General features: G+C 44.1%; 2 protein-coding genes across 3 annotated transcripts in view; one reads left to right on the top strand and one right to left on the bottom strand.

The window, feature by feature from the left end:
- Nucleotides 1-964, bottom strand: part of ARHGAP40 (Rho GTPase activating protein 40) — a 46517-nt gene extending 45553 nt beyond the window's left edge. The window contains exon 1 of the mRNA XM_074605324.1: nucleotides 843-964. The gene's annotated coding sequence lies outside the window, so the exon portion shown is untranslated. The remainder of the gene's footprint in view (nucleotides 1-842) is intronic.
- A 2822-nt stretch (nucleotides 965-3786) lies between these two features.
- Nucleotides 3787-21507, top strand: ACTR5 (actin related protein 5). 2 transcript variants are annotated; one of them, XR_012589636.1, is made up of 12 exons: nucleotides 3793-5118; nucleotides 5993-6222; nucleotides 7084-7253; nucleotides 8086-8303; nucleotides 8632-8814; nucleotides 11406-11528; nucleotides 12068-12207; nucleotides 13108-13240; nucleotides 14670-15227; nucleotides 18763-18949; nucleotides 19402-19508; nucleotides 21352-21507. XR_012589636.1 is itself a non-coding variant. In XM_074605202.1 (9 exons), exons 1-9 carry the CDS (start codon nucleotides 4354-4356, stop codon nucleotides 14925-14927), a joined length of 2220 nt encoding a protein of 739 aa, XP_074461303.1. In that variant the 5' UTR covers nucleotides 3787-4353; the 3' UTR covers nucleotides 14928-15792. The 2 variants fall into 2 exon arrangements, 1 of the variants encoding a protein (XP_074461303.1); XM_074605202.1 differs by lacking the exons at nucleotides 18763-18949; nucleotides 19402-19508; nucleotides 21352-21507 and having other exon boundaries at nucleotides 3787-5118; nucleotides 14670-15792.
- The last annotated feature ends 1773 nt before the right edge of the window (nucleotides 21508-23280 follow it).

Below are 23280 nucleotides of genomic sequence, written 5' to 3'. Positions count from 1 at the left end.
CAAACAACTGCAACAATTTAAGATGATACCAGTCCTTAGCTATTCTAGCCTAACAAAGGTTACTGCTCCAGCAAAGCTGGTGGAAGCAAACATGCACAAGTACCTCAGCTCCACAATTCAAAAATCCCAGCAGAGTGAGTAGAGAGGAGTGTGAATAGTAACAGTGGAGGCACAAACCAGCTTTCCCTCTGAGACCCTGCTGCAAAGGAACATACAGTCAAGGCACAGGGAAAGAGAAGACATACAAGACACTAATCTCTTCCGCTACCTCAAATATATCTTTCAGGATTTGAATAAAGCTTAAGAGGATTGGGACTGCTGTGTTTGCAAAGAGACTTCCGGCTTCAGCTCTTATCAAGCAAGGGAAATAAGTCTAGTTTTTAGTCACTTACTCCACTGTAAGAAATATGAAGCAGCTTTTAAAAATACATATCAGCCATATATACCAGGAGTTTCTATATACAGTTGAGCTAAACTTCTTATCTCAGAGGAATAGGTAGTAGTTTTCACTGTTTGAAATTCAATTCTCAAGGACTTTTTAAATACATATACATGTCTTTAAATATATATATACACATACTTATACAGTACAGATATAATTAGTTATTCTGTACAATTTTGTGTTACTTTTACCTTATCTACAACAGGAGTCACTCCAAATAGGAAAGACAGAAAAAGATTCCTTGTTAGTCATTAACCAACCAGAAACCCATCTTGCAGCTTTCTCTTACCCAAGAGGCAAGGAAATCAGGTAGAGGTGAAAAAAAAAAAAAAAAAAAAAATCAGAGCTAAGACACAAAAGCAGTAGATAAGCAAAGAGGTGACCTGATCGTGCTACTCACCATTACAATGTTGCAGAGATCAGTCTTCTCACCAGGAGAAGGTCTTATCTTCTGGCTCTGAGACCAGTTGCCTAAGATTGCAGCAAAAAGACTTTGCTTTTGGCTTTTTGGTTTTGAACTCAGATAAGCAGGTTTGGGCCTCAGTTTACCCAGAGATCCCCTGGATTGTGTCTCCTCTTGCATTTCTGTACTGGATCTACTAGTCTGGCTTTCTTCCTCTGTTAGTTCATCCTCAAATTTTGAGTCAGAATCAGGCTCATCAGAAGATTGTTTCTCTATTTCTTCTGCACTAGGCACCTGTGCTAGAAATAGGTTTAAAAAGAACACATAAAATACCTGTAATGTGAATTTTTCTTCCTAGCTACAAGCCTTACACATTCTATCTATGAGCTGAGCAAAGCTCTTCTGAATCTTTTTCAGCTGAACTAAAGGATTTCCAAGCCCAACTTATTGTAGAGGCAATTAAGAGGCCTGTACAAGTGTTTGATTTTAACCAATTAGCTCTTAATCAGCAACTATATTAAAGGAGGATCTGAAAGATACAATGCTTTTTACTTGTACAGCATAAAATAAGTGGGTATGACTGAATTAGTCAGGAAGATATTTAAAAGAATGCCTTTGTTTTACTCTCTTAAGAGTAGTTAAGAAGTACTTTAATGCTCCAGTCCTGCAAACACACAAATATGGAAAAAATTAGTAATGTGTGTAGTCGTGTTTCTTAAAATGGAATTTAGACCAATTGTGTAAATCCTTGGAGGCCTGGTGCTAACAACAGTCACCTTAGGGCCAGAAATTGTGAAGGTGAATAGAGTATGTATAACCCGAGAATCTCATTCAAGGTGTTCTAGAGTTACTCTGTCCAGGCAAAAAGCTGATACTCAACCTAAGTGTAAATATATGGCACAGCTACTCTTTACCTATGCAAAATAGATGTTTTATTCTGCTCTTCAGGCAGCAGCAGTAAGTTATGCCTATGCTGCTCAGGGTAGCTTCTACTATTGTCACAGCCTCTTACAACCTGTGCTTTTAATTACTATGATCGATTACCCGCAAGAGTATACTTGAGCGTGTGGAGGGAAGATACTACTGCAGCAAGCAGAGCCTGTTATGAACATCAGCCTGTGCTAAGCTTGCAGAATGGGAGATGAAAGTAGAAAATACAGTGTGCACCCACATGCCGGACAGGAAAGGAGGGAGGAGTACAAGTCTCTGCTGTGGTGAGTATCTCCCGTTTCTCTGCTGTGTGTGGGTCCAAATGAATCATCTCGTTGGTGTTACTCCTGTGGGATCTATTATAGGACTGGATACCACATTATTAAGGAACAGAGGGCACCAGATAAAAGCTTGCTGAAGTCAAATTTTGTTCTTATGTTCCTTCCTACAGCTGTTCTGCAAAGGCAGAATCACTGCTTTTGAATTTATGATTGATTCCTCAGCTGGGATTGCTTATGCAATCCGAACAAACTAGCAAAGCTTTATCCTCAGGAGCACATCAGCAAGCCTATTACTAGCCTAAACCAAAGCCTGTTATTAGTTACTGACGTGTTAGAAATAAGAATCAGTGATGGAAAGAGGAGCAAAATACACAAATAAATTAAAATGTATGTCCTGCTCACTTCAAAAATTTTCTATCAGCCTTAGCATTGATAAAAGACTCCCTTAACAGCTCCCCAGTAACACCCTCCCATCCCAAAAAAGACATGTACGAGAACCATAATGCCAGAGTTTGAAAGTGTGCAAAATTAGAGTTAGGTTTGCTCTCTGAGGGATCTTTTATAGAAATTTACAAAAATTACTTGTCCTTTGCCTTCCTTAAATTAAATTACCTCTGAGAAAAAGGGATAGGGTAAGGAAGAACAGCTGGCAGCAGCTCGTCTTATAAGCATTTTTTAACAGAATAGCATATTAATTTGAGTTTGATTTTCCGTATGCTACCAATAGTACTAAAAAAACCTTTAGTTTCCTTCTGTGACAGGTAGCATTAGCCTAAAAATAACTAGCCGAGTGCTTTAAAGATGAAGCTAATAGATAAAGCTTTTATGTAGGAGCATTTTATCTGATCAACTGTAGAACTTACCTTCATTAAGTAGAAGTTGTAGCCAGATAATGATTATGATCAACAGCATTACAAATGGCAAACAAAGCCAGAAGAAAAGAAGATGAAAGGTCAGATCATTCACCAAAGGAACCAGAGGGTACTTCATTGCTTGCTTCAGGTTACACTAAGTTTAGAACAGCTCGCCTGCTCTGCTTTACTAACTACCTTTTAATAACCCTCATTGCATCACTGTGTAAATCACAAGAAGACCGCTGATATACTCAGCATGGTTGGCAAAAAGAATAGCCCTGTGTTATGGAGGGAGGGAGTAATAAGGATTAAACATGGGATAAGAAGAAATGAGAAAACATCTGATTTGACTGTCCTTCCTTCAGTTGCTATTTAAAGGATAAATACAAGTTAGGAAGCTTTCAAGGCTTATGTTAAAGCAATAGTTAAAGGATGTTTTCAGATATAGGGGAGATAACCAAGAACTGGGTAGCCAAGTTTATGTTTGAGAAATCAATAAAACAGAATCAACCCTGCAAAAATGTGTAGAGGATGACTAGCTAAAAATTAGTTCTCCCAGGCTTTCTTATTTGACACAGAGCACAAATATCTCCCATATTAACATGGACTCTATTTTTAGCCTGCTGTCTATGTTTCTATCTATTAGTTAATCCATTAGGAAAATAAACCTTTGTATTTTCATTGCCTATCTGCCTTCCCTCCAAGAAAGGCAAGCTAGCATGTTTCATAGGATATGTGTCTATAAATGTATTACTTAATAGTAAAGGAGTTCAGTGGTGATCAAAGTAGGAACAGCTATGTGACTCTGGTAACTTGATATTCATCACACTGTGCGTTTCTCCTTCAATAAAATAAAACCATTATCTATCACTTACCACACAGGGGGTTGTTTAGCTACGGTAATTGTTTGTGTAGCTCTCAGCAAACCTTAGACAAGAGCAGCTATGTAAGTGCACATTATGAATGATTGCATGCATTTAACGTTCTCGCTTGTGTGCATGTGTTTGTTTTTATGTAGTAACAGCCCCTTGAAATGAGCCTTTTAATCCCAAGATCTAAATGAACTTTGCAAATTCTTATTAATTCACGTTAATAACAACCCTGCGTGATAAAAGAAAGCTATTATCCCTACTTTGTGCATTGGGTAAACAAGTGAGAAAAGTCATTAATGACCTGAGCTTCAAGGATGCTAAATATTTGCAGTCACCATTTCCCACAGCGGGTTGGTGGCACTTCTGAAAACCAGGCTGTTGGTGGTTTGTCCACGAAGGTACCGACAGGAGTGATGGGAAGGAGCCAATCCCAGAAGTTGTGACCTCTTCAGTTTTCATGAAGTGTTTCCCTTAGTCATGTCACAGGGACCTCTCGGGGTCCATCCTGCCTCTCCCCAGAGCTGAGCTGGTGTCTGGGTTGGGCAGGCGGCCTGTCCTTCCCTCCACCGCCATGGTGGGATGGCTCCCACCTGCTGTGCCCGTCTCCCATCTGGCACACGCCCGTGGAAAAGGCCAGGACATCTCCACCGCGACTGGCACCTCTTTTCATCAGGGAGATGAGCATGCTGAGCGCTGCGGCAGCCTTGAGGAAGCAGCCACTGTGTGGGGGACCCCCCAGGCTGGTCTGGCACAGGCCAGTGCAGCGGCGTTTCACTCCCACGTCGCTCACGGACACCAGGGGGGGTCTCAAGGTTCGAGCTTAACTCACAGTGACAGAGGCCGCGGGTGTCCCTGCGTGAGAGGGGGGCTGGGGGAGGACAGGCCCCGCCGCGTCCCGGAACGTGTGTCGGTGCCCGCGTTGCCGGCCGGAGGCGGCCGGGGCGGGCACAAAATGGCGGCAGCCTCACGGGTGTTCGCCTTCCGCGACGCGCGCTGGGCCCCCGACCCGGTGCTGGAGCCTGGCGCGGCCGTGCGGACGCCGCAGCCGGTGCCGCTGGTGATCGACAACGGCTCCTTCCAGACGCGGGCGGGCTGGGCCTCCCCCGACCCCGCCGTCCCCGCGGAGCCCCTGCTGCGGTTCCGCTCGCTGGCGGCGCGCAGCCGCGGGGCCCGCGGCGGGGCCGGCGCCGAAACCCAGGTGGGCAACGACCTGGGGAGCCCCGAGCCCCTACGCTGGCTGCTCCGCTCGCCCTTCGACCGCAACGTGCCCGTCCAGCTGGAGCTGCAGGAGCTGCTCTTCGACCACGTCTTCCAGCGCCTCGGCGTCGCCTCGCAGGTACCGCCGGGCGGGGAGGTGGCGGGGAGACGCTGGGCCGGGGCCCTGAGGCCGCCGGTGAGACCAGGCCCGGCCCTGAGGGGGTCTTGGGTGGAGGGGGAGGTTATGCTGGGTGTGTGGTGGGAATGAGGGGTCCGGCATCGCCCCTGGTTGACCCCCGCCTCGCAGGAACTCATGGCCCAGGTGGACGGGCTCTGAGGAAGCTGCTGTAGTGACCCTGGCCTGGCCAGGTGCTCCCCAGGGGTGTCTCTTGAACCCCGCTGTTCTCCTCATTTCTTCCTAGTTTTGTGGTGAAACGAAAGCGGGAGGACACAGCTGCAGGGCGAGAAGTTTGGACTGCAGCGTGTTGTCAGGCTGTGGCTGAGAACTAGTGCCCAGGATGGGTTTTTGAGAAAGTGCCATTTGAGACAGTGCCATTACTAGCAGTGCTCATTGTTCTGGATACCCGGTTGAGCGGAGGGTTCCTCCTCAGACCATGAAGCCTTTTACCTGAGTGACAGCACCGGTTTGAAAGCTTTACCAAGCGCTGAACTAAACTTTCACCAGTTTTCACTCGCACTTCATCTCCTCATTGTATAGATTTTGGTTATTTAGATTTTTAATAGTTCGTATATGCTTTTAAAAACCCATTCTCCTTCACCCTTAGGAGTTTATTCTTTGTTTGAATTAACGTTGGGAGCCCAGTTGTAGACAAGACTTCTTTTTTACCCCCTTAAGCATTAGATATAATTTATCTTGCATGATGAATAGCTTGCACATAGAGTGCTTTCTCATTGCTGTTTTGGAGGAATTCTTGATGAAGGTCAAAAGAAGAAGTATCCCTGGATTTTCCCTTCATGCCTTTATTATTTTTCTTTTCTCTTATCTCTTACAGGGTTGTGTTGATCATCCAATTGTTTTGACAGAAGCGGTGTGCAATCCTCTTTATTCAAGACAAATGATGTCAGAGCTGCTTTTTGAGTGTTATCAGGTGCCAAAAGTGTCCTATGGCGTAGATAGCTTGTACAGTTTTTACCACAACAGAAGGCAGAACTGGCCCTGCAGTGGTTTGGTAATATCTTCGGGTTATCAGTGTACGCACATTTTGCCAGTCTTAGAAGGCAGGTGAGTTCTTGGCGTCTTAAGAACGGTGCAGCCTCTTTTTGTCAGGCATTGACATTTCAGTGATGCCAATACCAATTTCTCTAGCATTCAGTATTCCAGCTACTGCAGTATAAGCTCTTTCAGGTCTTAATTTATACTGATGAGTTAAAACTAGGTCTGTAGATTTTGCTAAGTTCTGTTGAATTTTGAATTGAAGAAGCAGTGCTGTCCTTATGCATATTTTTAGTTACTATTTGTGTGTAGATCTGTACTTTCAAAAGTAGAAGGGGATATCTGCCCCAAGTAAGGTCAGGCGTTAAAAGACGTATGTTAAGTTTTAAAGCAGGTGTAGGACAAAAGAACGTGCTCTGTGAGATTTCTCCAGTTCTTGAGGCTTTTGTCATACTGATTATGCTGCATGTTGCTCTACTTTTTTATTTCTTTTCTTTTTTTAAAACCTTACTGCAGGAAATGGCTTTATTATATCTGATAGATGCTTCAAATTTTGGAGGGTTACATCTGACCAACTGTGAAATGTTACAAAGGTTAAAGGAACTACTTTTAGCTCCACTAACCATCACTTCCCTTCTTAAAGTAGAACATTTCCTTGCTGTAGCCAAAATTATTATTTTATTTTTTTATATAGCAGAACAGAGCCTTTCAGAAAGTATCTGCAAAAAAACAAAGCAGTGATTATGCTTATTTATTGTCTGAGAAAAGCAGATGTGTTAGATTCTCTGATAACTGAATCTTGAAATGTGAGTATTCACCTGTCTACTTGACCATATCAGAAATTAAGTAATACTGGGGAAACTAGGCAGTCGGTTTTAGGCTGAACTTGTGGATCTCTCCAGTCTCAGTTGTGTCTCTTTGCATTTTCAGGTTGGATGCTAAAAACTGCAAACGTATTAATCTTGGAGGGTGTCAAGCAGCTGTGTATCTCCAACGTCTCCTTCAGCTGAAATACCCCGGACATTTTGCTGCCATCACTCTCAGTCGCATGGAGGAAATACTACATGAGCATAGCTACATTGCAGAGGACTACATAGAAGGTAAAACCAGCTGCAATTTACTACTAGGTAGTATTCATCCAAACTTAGCTTTGTCCTCTCTATCCCTTGTCAAACTGGCTGGGATTCTGGCAGAAGTATTTTGCTTTCTTCATAGCTGTCTTTCTGGTAATCTACCTCATGGGAAATGCTTGACAACTGTTTTGAATTTAACATTGAGGTAGAAACAAAATTAAATCACACACACAAAAAAATTGTATCAGTTCAAATTTCTCTGTGAATAAAAAAATTGTATTATTTCAGAGGAAAAGAATTTAAAATGTGTTTATTAGTTACTTTATACTTCCCAGAAAATATTAAATTGGTTAGGATGATTTCTGTATCTGGCCATGTTTCTTACCTGCTTTAAGTTTTCTAAAATTGCAGAGGACACTTCTGATGACTTTTTGTGAATTAAAGAAGTTTTAAATTTCCATGATAAATGTCATCTTAAGTAGTGGCTGAAGAAAAGTGTTTTCTTAAATTTGTCACTCGTGAAAGAGCCTGCAGGAGTCCTTAGAAATGTGTGAGAACTCTCCCTTACCTTGGGAAGAGAGAAGAGACGTTAGTGTGCGCTTCCCACTTCTCAGTACTTTGTGCTTCCTGCGTGCTGAAGAGCAGAGCACTGAGACCCGTGTGCACGGAGTATGTGACTGGAAGGTAGTGCTCTCAGTGGGTAGCTAAATATGGGGGCAGCTGCCAAGAGGTGGGCAGAAACTTGGTCTGTACTGTTGCCTTCTCTCTTCTAAGTCTGAACTTAGCGTGAAGTGCATACAACATACGAATCATTGTTTTCAGCCTGGCAAAACAGTTATTTTGCTTTCAAAACATGCAGAGCTACAGAAGTGGCGGTCCCCAGAGTACTACGAGAACAACATGCACAAGATGCAGTTGCCTTTTTCTAACAAGCTACTGGGAAGCACTCTGACATCAGAGGAAAAGCAGGAGAGGCGGCAGCAGCAGCTACGTCGACTTCAAGAACTCAATGCACGTCGTCGAGAAGAGAAGCTCCAGCTTGACCAAGAGAGGCTGGACAGGTTACTATACGTACAGGTAATCCAGGCAAAGTTTTCTGCGTGATCCTTTTGGAGCGAGGCTGGCTTTATCAGAAGGTCAGGCATCACTGTGAAGAAGCTATGATTGTCCTGTGTGTTTTCTGATGGGAGCTTTTTAAGGTTACTTGCAAGATAAAAGGGAGAAATTAATGATACAGAAGACACGTCCAGGTTGTGGACAGTATTTTTGTGAAATATTTTGAATGCTGATGAAGCGTGTACATCAGGATATCTAGTAATGAAGGCAAAGTATCTGTACATGTACAGTTGACACATAGTTGATTACCCTGTACTGTTCATCACAGCTAACTCCGATCTGTCTGTAGGAACTTTTAGAAGATGGTCAAATGGATCAATTCCACAAAGCTTTGGTGGAGCTGAACATGGACTCTGCAGAAGAACTTCAGTCCTACATCAATAAATTGAGTCTGTCCGTTGAACAAACGAAGCAGAAAATCCTACAGGCAGAAGTCAATATTGAAGTAGATGTTGTGGACAGCAAGCCAGAGGTATAATGTTTTCACCAAGTTAATCCTCCTCTTATCTCTGAGAAAATTAAGTTTCTATGCTTGAAAATGTACCCCTTCAGACTTTTATTGATGAACTAAGCTTTTCCTTTAACACACTGCAACTCATTGGTAATTTGGTAACTGCTTCTCTCTTCCCAGCTTTCCTATGCAGCTGGGAGGTTTGATCTGAGGAGAAAGAGAGAGGTTTGATTTCATAGAGTATACCTGAAATCAGTAACCCTTATTGTGCTGCTCTGCACTGTGCTCTGGGACATATCTTACAGTTTGATTCCATATAGTTCTAAGCGTAATCTCTAGGCTTCCTGACAGTAGTTGAAGTATACAGTTATATGAAATCAGTAAGTTTCCTTAACAGTTTCTTGCACATCTTTAAGAAGTTGGAGAACAAGAAAACAGCCCTAATGTGTCAGAGGAAGTACCACTGAAGATGCTACTGCTTCCCTTTGTACTTACTCCTGCCAGAGTACGCCAGCCACTGTCCTTAAGGCTGACTTGCTTAGAGGGCTGTAATTGCAGCAGCTAACGTAATGATTTTGTTCATACATTAAAGCAACCTCTAACTTTGCTTTTGCATTAATTTTGGTGAAGTAAGTGTTCCTGGTATGCTAAAGATAATATTTTTTTTCAGTGTTTGACAATTAAATGACATGGAGTTTTAAGTACTTAAATCTCAGGTGGTTTTAATCCTAAAACAACAGTCCTTAAATGCTTCTAGTATTGTATTAAAGGTATAGAAGATCCTATCAAGCTTTTTGTTAAAAACAGTATTTGTTTTCCTTTCTGTTCTTCCCTTTCAGGTGCAGAGAACTTTATGGTAAACAACTAACCCTTTGCCTTCATTTTGGCTATCTTTTTTTGGTGCAGTTAAGCAGTATGTTCTATTTTGTTTACTTAACAATGGAAGATTAATTGCTACACTTGGCTGTTAGAGTTTTCTTCAAGACGAGAAGCTTATTTGCCTGCTTTGCCAGACTAATACAGGCCCAGCACATAGCAGCTATTTTTAAGAGATGGTCTAAGTCCGTTTGTGCATTTACGTGTAGTTGCCTTTCAAGTCACATAAGAGAGAGTTCTTTTAGTTATATCAGTCTTTGCTCAGGAAAAGGTAGAGAGAAAAACAGAAAATTGAAGCATAGAGGAGAGCGGGGGCAGATACAGGAGTTCTTGTGTCTTATGTGGAGCTTGAGATGTGGCCAAAACTAGCAGGTGAGCTGGTATCTTCTAGGTGTTACATTTTGCCTGTTCTTACCAGCAAAGCTTGTGTAAGAATCAGAATGACTGCCTTAGAGTGAAATTGAGATAGATGATGGGCTTACCATTGTGGTAAAGAATCTTTCTGCCTTCTGGCAAAAGAAATTATTCTAGGAAAAGGTAATTGAAAGACTATCAGCTTCTTGTAACTTTGCTGAAGTTATGACTGTCCGTCATGGGTCCCACACTTTGCCAGGTGGAGTCTCAGACCTTGGAATGAATCCACAAGCCTTTTTGTTTGGTCTGTGCTTTGTGAGAGTACCTACAATTATCACCGAATCCCATTTGTGAAGATAGGCCATCCCTCTGTGGCTGTGTAAGGGAGTTTAAAAGCTAATTATGTTGTCCCAGGGTCTGTGCCAAGTCTTCAGCTGCGTTTTGTGTTCCTTTCTGTTGCTGTTTGTTCTTTTTAGACATAAAAAGAAATGGATTTAACAAAGCATAAATGTTGGAGATAACTTAAGGTGACTATCATTTGTTTGCTGTAACAATGAACATTGCTTGAACGTCAGTATGAGTAATTGCTTGTGTTTTAAATGGATGTAAGCTAGATACTTAAGAATGTTTAAATGATTTAGCTTTATCTCATCCTGGTATTGCTTGCTAGACATTGCAACAAATCTTTCAAGTTTGAAATAACAAAACCAAACCTTTAGCAACAAAATCCCAAAGGTAACAATGGAACACAAAAACAAAGGAGAGAATTAAAAAGCTGCTCCTAGGATTTTGAGTGATGCTTTTTATTAGGAACGGGTTTTGGCAGCACCTTCACATCTGTATGAAATATAATGGCTTTTGGTATATCCCCTGTGCAAATGCTAGGCAGTTGAAACTGTGGCAGCTTTGTAGCCAGCAAATATTTGTTTTCCAGTCCCACACAAGCAAGGCAGGGAATTTATGGTAATTATAGAGCAGTTAGAAGTGCTGTGAGTGCACCAATTTTTAACCGATTTAAAAAGCTATTTTAAAAAGTTTTAGTATGTTGTTATATTTAGGACATGGGTGGCTAGGATCCTGGCAGTCAGACTGTTGACTAAGGCCTTTAATTTCTGAGCTGGCATTGCAATAAATTTATTGAAAGTGTTTGATTTTTATGCTTTGAGTGAATGTCTGTCTGAACTTCTGTTTTCTGAGTTGTTCACCATTTTGATTTTTGTCCTCAGTGCTGCAGAACAGCGTATTTTGTTTCAGGCGTGTTAAAGAGTTGAGATTTGAGGAAATCTGCATTGAATTTTCCAAATGTGTCACCAGAATTGAAGTCACGTATGTGCATAGCACATCTGAGCTAACCTACCATAATATACTTTCTCTGTTTCCAGACTCCTGATTTGGATCCATTAGGCAGTGAACAGTCACTGGAGGATGTGGAAAGCATTAATGAGTTTGAACCTTTATTTGCTGAGGAACAGCCTGAAGCTGAGAAGCCTGTTGCTGCAGTGCAGGTTTGATTTCTATGTCTGTACCTTGTGTTAGAGGTTGCTGCCTCCCAATTGTCCAGCTAGTCTGCTAACATTTCTCCAAATGCAAACATTGTTTGCCTGCTCTTGGAAGAGATATTTAAACTATCTGAACACAACATCAAGCGAGAAGTCCTTGCAGTATTAGCTGATGATTTAGAACATGAATATACACGCTTGGCTCACTCTGCAGGCAGTGCCTGTTGTAGCAGCGCCACATTATTAGGGAAAAAAAGTCCTGCTCAAATTTTTTTGTGTGATCCATAGCCCAATATCACATCCCAGTGGACACAGCTTTCAACTTGTGAGGTTGAGCCTTAGGATTGAGTGGCACCAAACAGAGTAAAGTATAGGAAAAGTCCAGGTTCCTTGGCCTTTTGGAACTTTTTACAGCAGGGCCCTTTCTTTGCGAGAGCATTACCATCTGGGTTTTGTACAGAATTGCTTGGAAACTCTGCTTATTCTAGAATATTACTGTTCTTTAACACAATTTCCCACTGCTTCTCAATCTCATCTTTTTAAAGCCCGTGTTTAACCTGGCAGAGTACCACCAGCTTTTCCTTGGCACTGAAAGAATCAGGGCTCCAGAGATTGTCTTCCAGCCCTCCCTGATAGGAGAAGACCAGTCTGGTATAGCAGAAACCATGCAGTATGTCCTTGAGAGGTGAGTTTACAAAACTACTTGTCACTTTCTTAAATAAGCTAGTCTTGTTTTGATAGCAGCTTTTGCAGTACTGGTTGCTTAACAATAATATGAGAAAATATGTTTGAATAGTTCTTCTGGGTGGGGTTGAGCATTGCAGGTTAGACATGTCTTCCTATTACGAAAACCACATGTAACTGCTTAAGTCAGTGGTCTCCAAACTTTTTTGATCAATTAACCCATCAGTAAAAAATTTGTGGCCACACACCTCCAGTATATGTTTATTTATAAATTACATACAGATACTACTGAGCTAGTATATTATGTACATTTAAAACCATACACAAAAGTAGAAATTAAAAAATGTTGAGATAAAGGTGAAATAAATGCTATCGTAACTTATTTATTAATGGTACAAAAAATACCTTCTTCCTGCACCCCGGTGGATTGTCCTGAACGCGTCCCACTTCAGAGACTCCTGGTCCAACTTGTTATACAGGGAAACAACAAACCCTTGTAAATACCCATCCCTTGAAAGAATGAGCTGGCAGTCTCTGTTTTTGTAAGACCAAAATCAGAGGTGACATTTTTAAGTTACGATGTAGGCACGCTTGCTGTGAACAACTATTTCCAGACAACTTAGCATTAACAAAATGTCACTCCTGAACTGTGTGAACATACGAGATTGCATTTTCTGAAATGTAAGAATTCCAACTCTATGGAGTTGTTGATTTGTGGGGTACAGTGCACAGAGTGCTTTAAGGATTTTCTTCTGCCACCCCCTGAATTTCCAGCAAACAAATGAGCACAGAGGGAAGTGAAGGAAGTTTCTCAGAGTGAATCCTGAAGACAAGGTATCACCTCAGTTCATAGGGATAGATGTCCTTGAGAAAGACTGATGTTGGGTTTTGTTCCTTGTAGGTATCCAAAGGAGCAACAGGCTATTCTTGTGCAGAATGTTTTTCTCACTGGTGGAAATACAATGTACCCTGGACTGAAAGCCAGAGTTCAGAAGGAACTCCTTGAAATGAGGCCGTTCCAGTCGTCTTTTCAGGTACACGTATTGACATGATGGTTCCGTGAACAGTCTGTTCGTTGGTGTTCAAAAGGAATTCAGGTTGGGAGAGGTACAGAGTGGGTGTACTTAGAGCATGGGAATGGAGAGTGGTTTATGACAAGACACTGAAAACAGCTGTTTTGACCGGAGAGAAATGAAAGTTAAGCAAAGATACCATTGCTCCTTCTGAAGGCTTCAGGGAGAGTAGGGTATGCGCCTTGGAAAAGGAAAACTTGCTTCAGCTAAAGGACCATGCACACACAAGCACATTTGGCTGGAAATTTGCAGATTGATTTCTTAAGTTTGGGACAGTTACTATCTGGAACAAGTAACAGCTAGGAGTAGTTGCTGGGAAAATCTATGCTTACTTCAAAACTAAGTCACATGTTCAGATTGTTACATGTAATGACTGTCTGGGACAGCAGCAAAAGAGATTAATTTGAGTATCTTCCAAACCTGTGATCCCCTGCTACGTTTTTAGTAGCAGGCACAGTACAAGCTGGGCAAGTCCCAGAGTTTGTCATGCATTTTGTAAGGAGACTTGCAAGAGTCTCCCTGGCTGTTCTGAAACCACCTTGTCTTCTCAAATCTAATAACTTCTTGAATAGAAAATCAAGGAGAGAAAAAAAAAAAACAAAACACAGTGCAAATATAATTTTGTGATTCCACAACCCTTGTTTTGTAAAGTTATTGTACGTAGCTGTGAGCCAGGTGTGACTGACAGAAGCTTAGTTACAGCTGTATACTTGGTAGTTTTAGGAAGGATATTGCTTGCTAAGTTGTGTGTAACTTGTGTCTATAGGAAGAAAATGAGCATATTTTCCTCTCTTTCTAAGGTTGCTGCTTGTAACTGAATAAGAGGAGCTTTCTTTCCATTAAAATGCAGTCTGTAGTGTGGTCCTGTCAGGAATCTGTCACTTCATAGGTAGCACACGTGGGATTTACGTGGTGTCTAGTCTAGCAAGTCCATAGCTGAACCAGGAAAGTAACAGAAATAACTTAAAGGGAAGTATGAATCTACAGCAGTGGAAAGAGTACACGTGGTCCTTTCCCATATACAGCGATTTCTTAGCCTGCGGTATTGCTCCCTGCTACTTCAAGCAGGGAGGAAGTTTTGCTGGCGCACTTTATACTTGTTTTTCAGTACTACCAAACTCTTCTAGCTGTGAGGGCTGTTGGTTGTGAATGTGATACACCCGTGTGCTTTCTCAACCTGTAGAAACACAGCAGGCTCTTGGAAGAATTGATCTCAAGGTGAAAACACACTTCAAACCCATTCCTAGTATTACTTTTCCCCAGAGGCACTGAATAATCAGTTCAGACTCATGAAATTCAGTGGTTTGTGTCATATACTAGTGTAATCGGGGTAAAAAAGGCTTTTCTCTCCTGTGTTGAATCGACATCATTCTATTTTCCTTCCATCCAGGTTCACCTTGCTTCCAGTCCTGTTTTAGATGCCTGGTATGGGGCCAGGGATTGGGCAGTGGAATACATGACCCGCGAGGAAGGCTGGATAACCAGAAAAGACTATGAAGAAAAAGGAGGAGAATACCTCAAGGAACATTGTGCTTCAAATGTCTATGTTCCCATTCGCCTTCCAAAGCAGGCCCCGCGGACAACGGAGGCATTAGCACCTAGCAGAGCGCTGACATCCAGCACAGGCAATCCTTCTGAGCAGGCATAGCACCGCGCCTTTGTCATAGACCCTCGAATGGAGATAACGGTGCAGAGGAAAGAAGAGTTACTGGGTTGCAGTGTGAGCTGTGCATGGAGTGCAGGCCTCATCTAGCCTGGCTGGCAGCTCAGAGAGCTCTAAGCATCTCATCCAGTTACTTGAATGAGGAGGACGAGCCACGCTGGGGAGGCAGCTGGAATGGTCAGAGCACTTGCAGTGCTCGTGCATAGCCCAGGAGCGTGTGTGTCAGCAAGGAGGAACGCAACAGCAGCACATTCAGAGAAAAATACCATCTTATAAACTTTCATAGTAAGACTCAGGGGTTTTTGAAGAGTATATGATTTACATTTTTTTTATTTAATTAAAATGTACTGGTTATTGCATACTGCTGTTATTGCATGATCCAGAAGTTGGATCAAGGCTTGTATCAAGCGAGTCAGTCCAGCAGGCGTCCCCCTCGCTTGTCACAGTGAGCGTGTGTCGGGGCATGGATGCCTTGTGCTGCTGGAGGCAGGAGGCGCTCATCTGTGCCTTTCCTCCCGAGGCCTCCTGCACTCGCATCTTGTTTGATTTCCTTCCTGCTACACACTTTCTGCTAAACCACCGCCGAATAAGCAGTGAGATTTCAGATGCTTTTTTATTTCATTTATGTCAGTAATATCGATGTCTTGGTTGAAACTGGAGACCTGGTCACGTAAAGCACTGTCCAGCTGTAAAGACAGAACCCTCCGTAAAGGGTAGTCTAGAAGGACTGCCAAATCTTGTGCAGTCCTTCAGTGGTTTAGCAAGAGCGGTGGCTGAGCAAGGCAGCTCTTGACTGATGTGACTTTTTTATCAAAAGTTGTTTTAGCAATAAAGCAAACTTTTTGCTTTACCACTAGCTTCTGTGTTTTGGTGATTTGACCTCTTTGATTGTACCTTGATGAAAAATGCAGGTTTGCAGCCAGGGCCCTGTCCTGCTGCGCAGCGTACTCTAGCTTGAATTTCACCGGGGATTCAGTTCTTGCACTGAGCAACTCGTTATTGCTTTCCCAAAAGAATAATCAATATTAAATGCTGAACTGAAACCAAAGCATACTCCATCAGTTTGGCAAGAGCTGTAAACCGTTAGGCAAGACTATGAGGAAAATATTCAGACCATAACTGGTATAAAGCAGGTGAAGAGCTGGTGGCATGCTGTCCCCAGGGACCACAAAGCCTCAAGATAAATTGTCATCTGGCAGATTCAAAAGGACATGAGGTGCTTGTTGGTTTTGAAGTGAGGAGTTTCTTGCCACAGGATGTGATACACACATTTCTGGATTCAAAAAAATATTACCCAGATCTATGATTTTAAAAAACCTGCTGTCAAACACGGAGGTCTCACCTGTGTGTAGGAGGTCCTGCAGTTGTGTGCTCCTTGGCGAGCGTATGAAGGAAGCGTTGTTACGGACCTGCTCTCTTACACCGTTCCTGTGGCACCCAGCACTGGTCGCTCTCGGGTGGGATACAGCTCTTGGTGGATCTTTGGCACGGTCCTAACAGGCTGTTGGGCAGGGGGAGGAGGAGAAGGGAGCTTGCTGCCTTCAGGTAACCTCAGATTTGGACTATTGACCCTCTCCCTAGCTGCCTGGAGGTGTACTAATTTTCAGGACCGTTAAGGCAATTCTATGGGTGGTAAAGAATGTGGAAAAACGTGCTGTGCTGAAACAGGCAAAGTTACACCCCAAAGAAGTGTCTTTTCTGATCTCAGTTTGTATCAGTGACCAGGAGTAGAGTATATGATGTGCCATTGCTATTTGACCCCTTTCTGAAGTGTCTTTAGCTATAATGGCAGAGTGGGCACTCGAGACACAGAAATGCGTTCCGATACTTGGTGTTGGTTCCTAAATAGATAAGTAGATAAGTGTTGCGCATAAAACTGTTCCAGAATGAACTCCTAACAGGGTCTCTGTAGTGGTTGGTTATATTACTTTTAAATGTTTGGCCAAATTGTGCCAATCACTTCACTTGCATTAATTCGAAGCAGAGCTGCCTAATTCTGTACAGAGATGCCAGATCAGCTGCTTAAACAGTTTCAAGGAAGCATAATTTTATAATCTCCTAAATATTAGCTGTTAATTTGTTACTTTATCCCCACAATAGCTGTAGTAACTGATGAACTTGGACAACGTGATCACAGTCCCAGGCTGTTCTCCATGTGCTGGTGGGCATTCGGTTGCTTGGAGTAGCACCATGAAAAGTGTGAACATTGCAAAACAGGATTAATTTTACCCATTTAAATTCAGTTCCCCTGATACAATTTGCTGTGAGCATTAGTGCTGGCAGGAGTAAAATGGAAGGAGCGTGTGGTATTGAGGGCAGGAGGATGCAACGGTATTAATTCTGACAGTAGCGTTGGTTGGAGGCCTTGTGGAGCTCCACCATTGTGACACTTGTGGCAAGGTTTTCCTCATACCCATGTGCAGAATTTGGTTGTTTTCCATATAATTGGCACAGGGCTCGTCAAACGCAGAAGGGGCTTGGACTGTGTCTTCTGTGTGTTGGCTTATGCCACCCGGGAGGGGAGCAGGCCGATAAGGCACCTGCTTGGCTCCTTTTTAATGGGACTTCTGGTTCTGTGAGGGGCAGTAGGAGGAATTGTTACAAGAAAACTGTTTATTGTGAGGGGAAAAAAAAAAAGTAAAAAAAAAAAAAAAATCATTCTGTGGACAGGAAACTTGAGCTGACACTGTGAGGGCCTTTGCCAAGTGATCGTAGGGCTGCTGTTGAGTGAGCTGCTGTGCAAGCAACCTCAAAACCTGGAGTGTGTTTATCCTGGCGGGTGTCCTGCGAGCTGACAAAGTGCAATTGCCAGTTCAGAGAGGGTCAAGTGGTTCCCATTTGCTCCTCAGTATATTAAGTTCAAAGCAACCTGTAACCTTATTATACAATTCAGTTATCACCTAATTCAGGTCAAAGAATACAAAAGTACGAGTTGCAATTTAACAGGCGTGGTGAGCTCGGTCTATTTAATCTAAAAGAGAGCTCAAACTGGGTTCCACCTTTCACAGGGTCCCTAAGACCTGCTCCGAGTGGAAACACCACGTCAGTGAGAAGCCCTGGAGACTAAACATAGACCACGTGTTTAATGTCCCAGATTTCCGTTAGAGCTGCATACGAGCCTTGCTTTCGGTCTTCAAGGCTTCTTATGTTTCCTGTGCCATAGCGACTTCAAACACTAGCCGTTCTTTGCTAAATCTCCGCTAGGACACCAAGATTAGAACTCTTTGCTCCAGTTATTAATCTCCGAAATACTTAATGTGCTGTGTAAGACAGCGTTTCAGAGGAAAGAGAAGATGCCCATGAACTGTCACTTGAAATTTAGGATTATCCCTCCAGAGACAGCCTGCAATGATCCTCCAGCAGCCAGTCATAAACCAGAAGTTTTGAAGCTTGTGTGGGATGAGCAGGGGAGGGGAGAATGCTGTAATGGATTTAACATTATCCCCACAGTCATATGGTGGGATTTCCACCCCGGTTTGATATGTCAGGCACAGAGCAGCTGCGCTGATTCCCCTTGCTCACTCCCACTGCTTTGTGCAGATAGCAAGCCGTTCCCTGAGCATCAGCTTCAACAAAACTTTGCAGTTTTAAATGGCTCAAACCCCTGGCATGGTTTGCCAAGAGTTCTTCAGGCTCCTTTCACTCCTTCTTTTCAGGTGCTCAGTTTCCTATATTTAGTTGACAAACACCTTTTCCCCACCTTGTTCATCACACATCCCCAGCAAAGTGCCATAGTTTTGAGTTTGGGTGTTGAGGTTTTTTTTGTTGTATTCGGTTTTTTTTATATCCTTAGGGATCTTCTCTTCCTCTTTTTGAGCAGTGGGCTTGGTTTCCATTTTCTAATGCAGCAGAGACCGTGGTGGGAGTCCTGCGCCGATAGTCAGGAGACCTGGAACCATTTTCGTGCCCGTTTATGCAGGACAAGCCATGGCTGTTTGCTCTGACCTCCGTTCTGTGCCTCAGTATCTGCAACGGTAAAGCCAACCCGAGAATGGTGCTGGCAGAGGGTGAGTAATGACTGTAGGAGACAGTAAGGGTGGTGGGAAGGCTGGAAAGGGGTTTGTGGGGAAGGAGCGGAGGTCAAGTAAAATCACGGAGCCCCAAAAGCCTCATAGCTGCTGTGGTGGCACGTGGAGGTGCCACGTGGGGCTGCTCTGTAGGCACTTTCCCGAGTTCCCTGATGCTGAGGAGGGGTGGGTGGCTGTTGGCTGCAGCTGAGGCTGATTTTCCTCCTCTTCTCTTTATCACCCTGTTTCTGCAGCTCTTCCTGGAGTGTCATCCATGCTCCTAAGTGGCTCCGTATGCCCAGGAGGAAAACTGTCCCGTACGGGCATGGGAGGCTGGGGGCTCGCTACCTTGTCTGAGGCTTGCTTGGAGGCGAGTTTGAGTCTGTGCAAACAGATTGTGGGTAGTCTTATCTTTCCACTAAAGATTTTGATGTGGAGATTTTGTTCTGCAGGGTGTTACTGCTCTCTTCAAAGGAGAATACTAATAAAATAAGAAAAAAACGAGCCTGCCTTACTGACGCTTGTTTCTGCATTTGAACAGCCGCCCAACCGCGTCCCGGTAAGAAACAGTCCTGTTGGTCTGATCTTCCTCCTCTGCTTTGGGGGCTAGCAGGGACTTTAACAGGGCTCCTCTGCACAATTTTAGAAATAAGTTCAGCTACTGCTAGAATAACCAGAAGTCCCCTGGGGGGGCACATGGGCCCTTGTTCCTTGGGGGTGACCTCCCCTGTCACCTCTCTCACCTTGAGCACCAGCTGTCTTCCAGCGTTTCGTCTGCTACACTTAGATAAATCCACCTGATCTAGAAGTCGTCAACTAATAAGCTGTCAGCACTCCAGAGGCAAAATGCCTTAAGAAGGTCCCAAACTGTTTTCTTAGATGTATCCACCATGACATGCCCCTGGGATTGCATCACGCGCATGAGGAGGGCTGTCACAAGGTAGATGCCATCTGCCAGCACTGAGTTTGAGATATTAGTAAGCTTCTTGCATAACATCTTGCGTAGCTTGTTTAGTATTAGGAAAAGCACCTCTGATTTTTGAATGTGGCAGGCTTGGGGGGTTTTTTGTCATCTTTAAACTTATTTTTGTGTCCCTTGGGACCCATGCTCCCCTAGCATGATGCTCCTGGCTGGCTTTGCTTCTCAGCACTGGGAAATGTATTTCAAATCCTGATCCTTAGATCAAAATTTTTTTTCTTCCACACAACAGCTTGGTTAAAATATACCCCACTCCTCCTCTCACCCCAGATTCCTGCCACATACCTGGCATTCCTTCATTCTTAATGAGATGAAGGAGTGGGGGATTTCGCCCTCCTGGAATTTTAGAGGAATACTAAGTGGATTTCTCATGAAAAGCCCCATTTAGGGTACAAATCTCCCCGAAAGATATTCCCTGCATGGCAAACCTTGCTTTTGCTGGTAATGGTGAACAGAGGTTTTAGTTCCTTGTTCAATAGCTACTTTCTGCCTGAGCCTTATTGTAAGTATTGCCATTGATGGAGACCACGTTGGAGCAAGCTCCTGATGCTGTAGATGAAGTTTTACCAGTCGCTGCAGTGTGGACAAACTCTCTATATAGACAAGGCAACATAGAGGTTGTTAAGTCAAAGTAGTTTTATTCCAGGCTCAGTCATTAATTTACCCTAGTAAACGTAAAGCTGAATTGGATCAAAGGTTCCTCCAGCCTGGTCCTGGCAGTGACCTCCAGGAGATGTCGAGAGAGGAGTATAAGAACCAGAGCAGCAGCATTGTGTGTGTAAAACAGGAAGAAGATTGTAAATAGTTAGAGCTGGCTCGTACTACGCGGCCAGGGAGACATGTGAACCCAGTGCTCCTGGAGTCTATCTTTACGTGGGATCCATCGCAGGACGCTGCCCTCTTGCATGCGTTGAAAGGACAGGTTAAGGTACCCAAACTGCAGAGCTCCGCAAGGATGTGGGTTTTGGAGTAGCGACACCAGGCTGGACTGTGAACACCCGCTTCGGAGGCGCTGTGCTGTGGATGTCCTGAGCCTGCAGCAAAGCTGCTGTGACAGCCCCAAGCCGTGCTCCAGCGGTGAAGGGCCGGGAGGGACAGGGCACTGTGTCTGGCCAGTGAGCCTGGCTCTACCTCCTGCTTTGGGAGAGGGCTTTACTGCAGCTCCACGGGCAGATACAAAGGCAGCGAGAGCCCTGGGTCCTGTCGTGCGGGGGCCTGGCTTGCTTTCATCCAGCTCCACGGTGGCAGAGGGCCATGGGCTGTTCTTGCTGCTACTGAGGAAACAATGGAGAGGAAAGCTTTGATTTCACCAGTGATGGACACCCTCCTGCTCAAGGGCGGTGCAGATGGAAGGAACTGGGGGCTGGAGGCTCATTTTTTTTGCTTTTATCCTTTGTTAACGGCTGGTGATTTCTTGTTGTAGGAACTGCTGTGACTTCTCTTTAGGTTTTGTTTATGCGCTGTGGCCGACATTGTTTGCAGCAGACCTTTGATATTCAGCCCTGAGAGCATCCTCTGGCCTGGGAATGGGAAGAGTTGAGCCTGGCTGCCCGCAGGCACCCTCCAGCCTGAGAAGAAGGTGGTGGCTCTGTGCAGCGATGGACCTCTCCATCACCTGGGGAAGACAACTGTGTTAGGCGGTGTTATGGACCGTCCCCAAGTTGATGACTCGTGCCCAGCACCCCCCCTCCTTTGCCACGGCAGTGTCCCATGTCAGCATCAGACACGGCCGATAGCTCTTGCTGGGGCAGGAGCAGTTGATGGTGCTGCACTGCCAGCAGGTGGAGAAAATGCAAAGAAGAATCTGGCGTTTGTGGGAATTTGTTGTGTTTTTCTAAGAAGAGAAGAACTAGGAGGTTGCGGAGCTTTTGTACTGGGTTCAGGCTGGAGATCCAGGCCTGGAAGGGCCAGGAGATGCCCAACATGTGTGGTCTGGGGGAGCTTTGCTCAGACCTCCAGTCCACGGTGTCCTGGGGGTGTGATGGCCACTCCACCCACTCCTCTCATCAGGGTGAATTGCACCTGGAAGGGACAATTCCCTAGCTCCTGGGGGCTCGACTTCCCAATGTTCTGTAAAACTTACACTTCCATACCTTTCACAGTAATTCCTCTTCACAGGAGGCTTTGCTTCTGTCCCTTGCATCCCAGATCCGTTTGTCTGGGTGTGGAACGAAAACATCTTTTCTAATGATGCAAAAATGGAGGAGATAATTAATATTTATGCTACCCCGAGCCCATCCTCTTGAACACATTTTAAAAATCCCAATAAATGCTGTTTTTTCACAACATAACACGTTCCCCAGGCACCAAAGACAATTCCCAGGAGCGGTAAAACCTTTGAGTGTGTTTACGCAACTCAAAATGCACTTTGTAATATTGTGTCACCTTCAACCTACTCCGCTATTCTACATGCTGGGATCTGAAATACGTATAAGCGCTGGTTGTGCTGTGTGCCCTACGGAGAGATTGGGAACGAGTCGTTAGTGTCAAATTTAGCGAGCTATGGGTGGCAGTTTTTACAAGCAGTCGTCGTTTCAATCACAGGAGCCAGCAGTCACAAGCCATTGATTTTATCAGGTATCAAAGTACACCCTTACAATCTGGGAAGCCGGGATCAGCAAGAGGGGTTTTATCTCGAGCTCCGGGCTTTATGGCGAAGGGTTAAGTAGACGGTCACTGTTTCAAGGAGAACTTTAACTTCCAAGTACCCCCCTGGCCCGGCAGCAGCAGGATTGGGCTGCACAGAGCCACACAGGAGGTGGAGCTGGTTCACGTGTGAATTTACCTCTTCTGCAAGAAGTGGATATTAAGAAAATGAATCAAAAAATACCCCCCCAAAACCCCACTGTTCTTATTTTGAACCCAAAATAGCAATTTGGTCTTTCCCACAGAAGGAAACCCCCCGTCCTGACTTATTCTGAGCAGCTACACTGACAATTGTCCTATTTTTCTTCCTTCTAGAAGGGCGACGGAGCAGCTCCAGCTCCTGAATTGAAGGAAGTCTTTCCCTGAACTGCGGACAGAAATGCTCCAGGGTTTTCTGGCTCAGGAAATCAGTCCTCAAACCTGAGGCCAATCTCTTTGGAGCCACAGTCACCAGAAGTCCCCACCAGGCTGGTAGAAACCCAGCCAGTCAGTTCCTGCCAGAAGTGACAATTTCCTCTGCTCCAGCCTTGCAGAATTCAAAGGAATTGAAGTCCAAGGAATATTTTTCCTTCACAGGCTTTATCAGAAGATGCTCAATCAGGCTCCTCCTTCCCTTTTAAAGAAGTCACCATGGTTTAAATCTAGGCAAAAAAAAATATTAAAAAAACCTAGTTTTGTTTCATAGGCGTCCGAAGGACTTTCTTGA

This window comes from Larus michahellis, chromosome 12, assembly GCF_964199755.1.
Source record: "Larus michahellis chromosome 12, bLarMic1.1, whole genome shotgun sequence".
Lineage (NCBI taxonomy): Eukaryota > Metazoa > Chordata > Aves > Charadriiformes > Laridae > Larus > Larus michahellis.
The sequence above is the reverse complement of the archived record's forward strand: the minus strand, read 5'-3'. Positions and strand labels throughout refer to the sequence as shown.

Coding starts and splice junctions, on each gene's coding strand:
- ACTR5 (XM_074605202.1), top strand. CDS start 4,354: ATGGTGGGATGGCTCCCACCTGCTGTGCCCGTCTCCCATCTGGCACAC. Junction 7,254..8,085: donor TGCAGAGGACTACATAGAAG/GTAAAACCAGCT, acceptor CAAAACATGCAG/AGCTACAGAAGTGGCGGTCC. Junction 8,304..8,631: donor ACAGGTTACTATACGTACAG/GTAATCCAGGCA, acceptor ATCTGTCTGTAG/GAACTTTTAGAAGATGGTCA.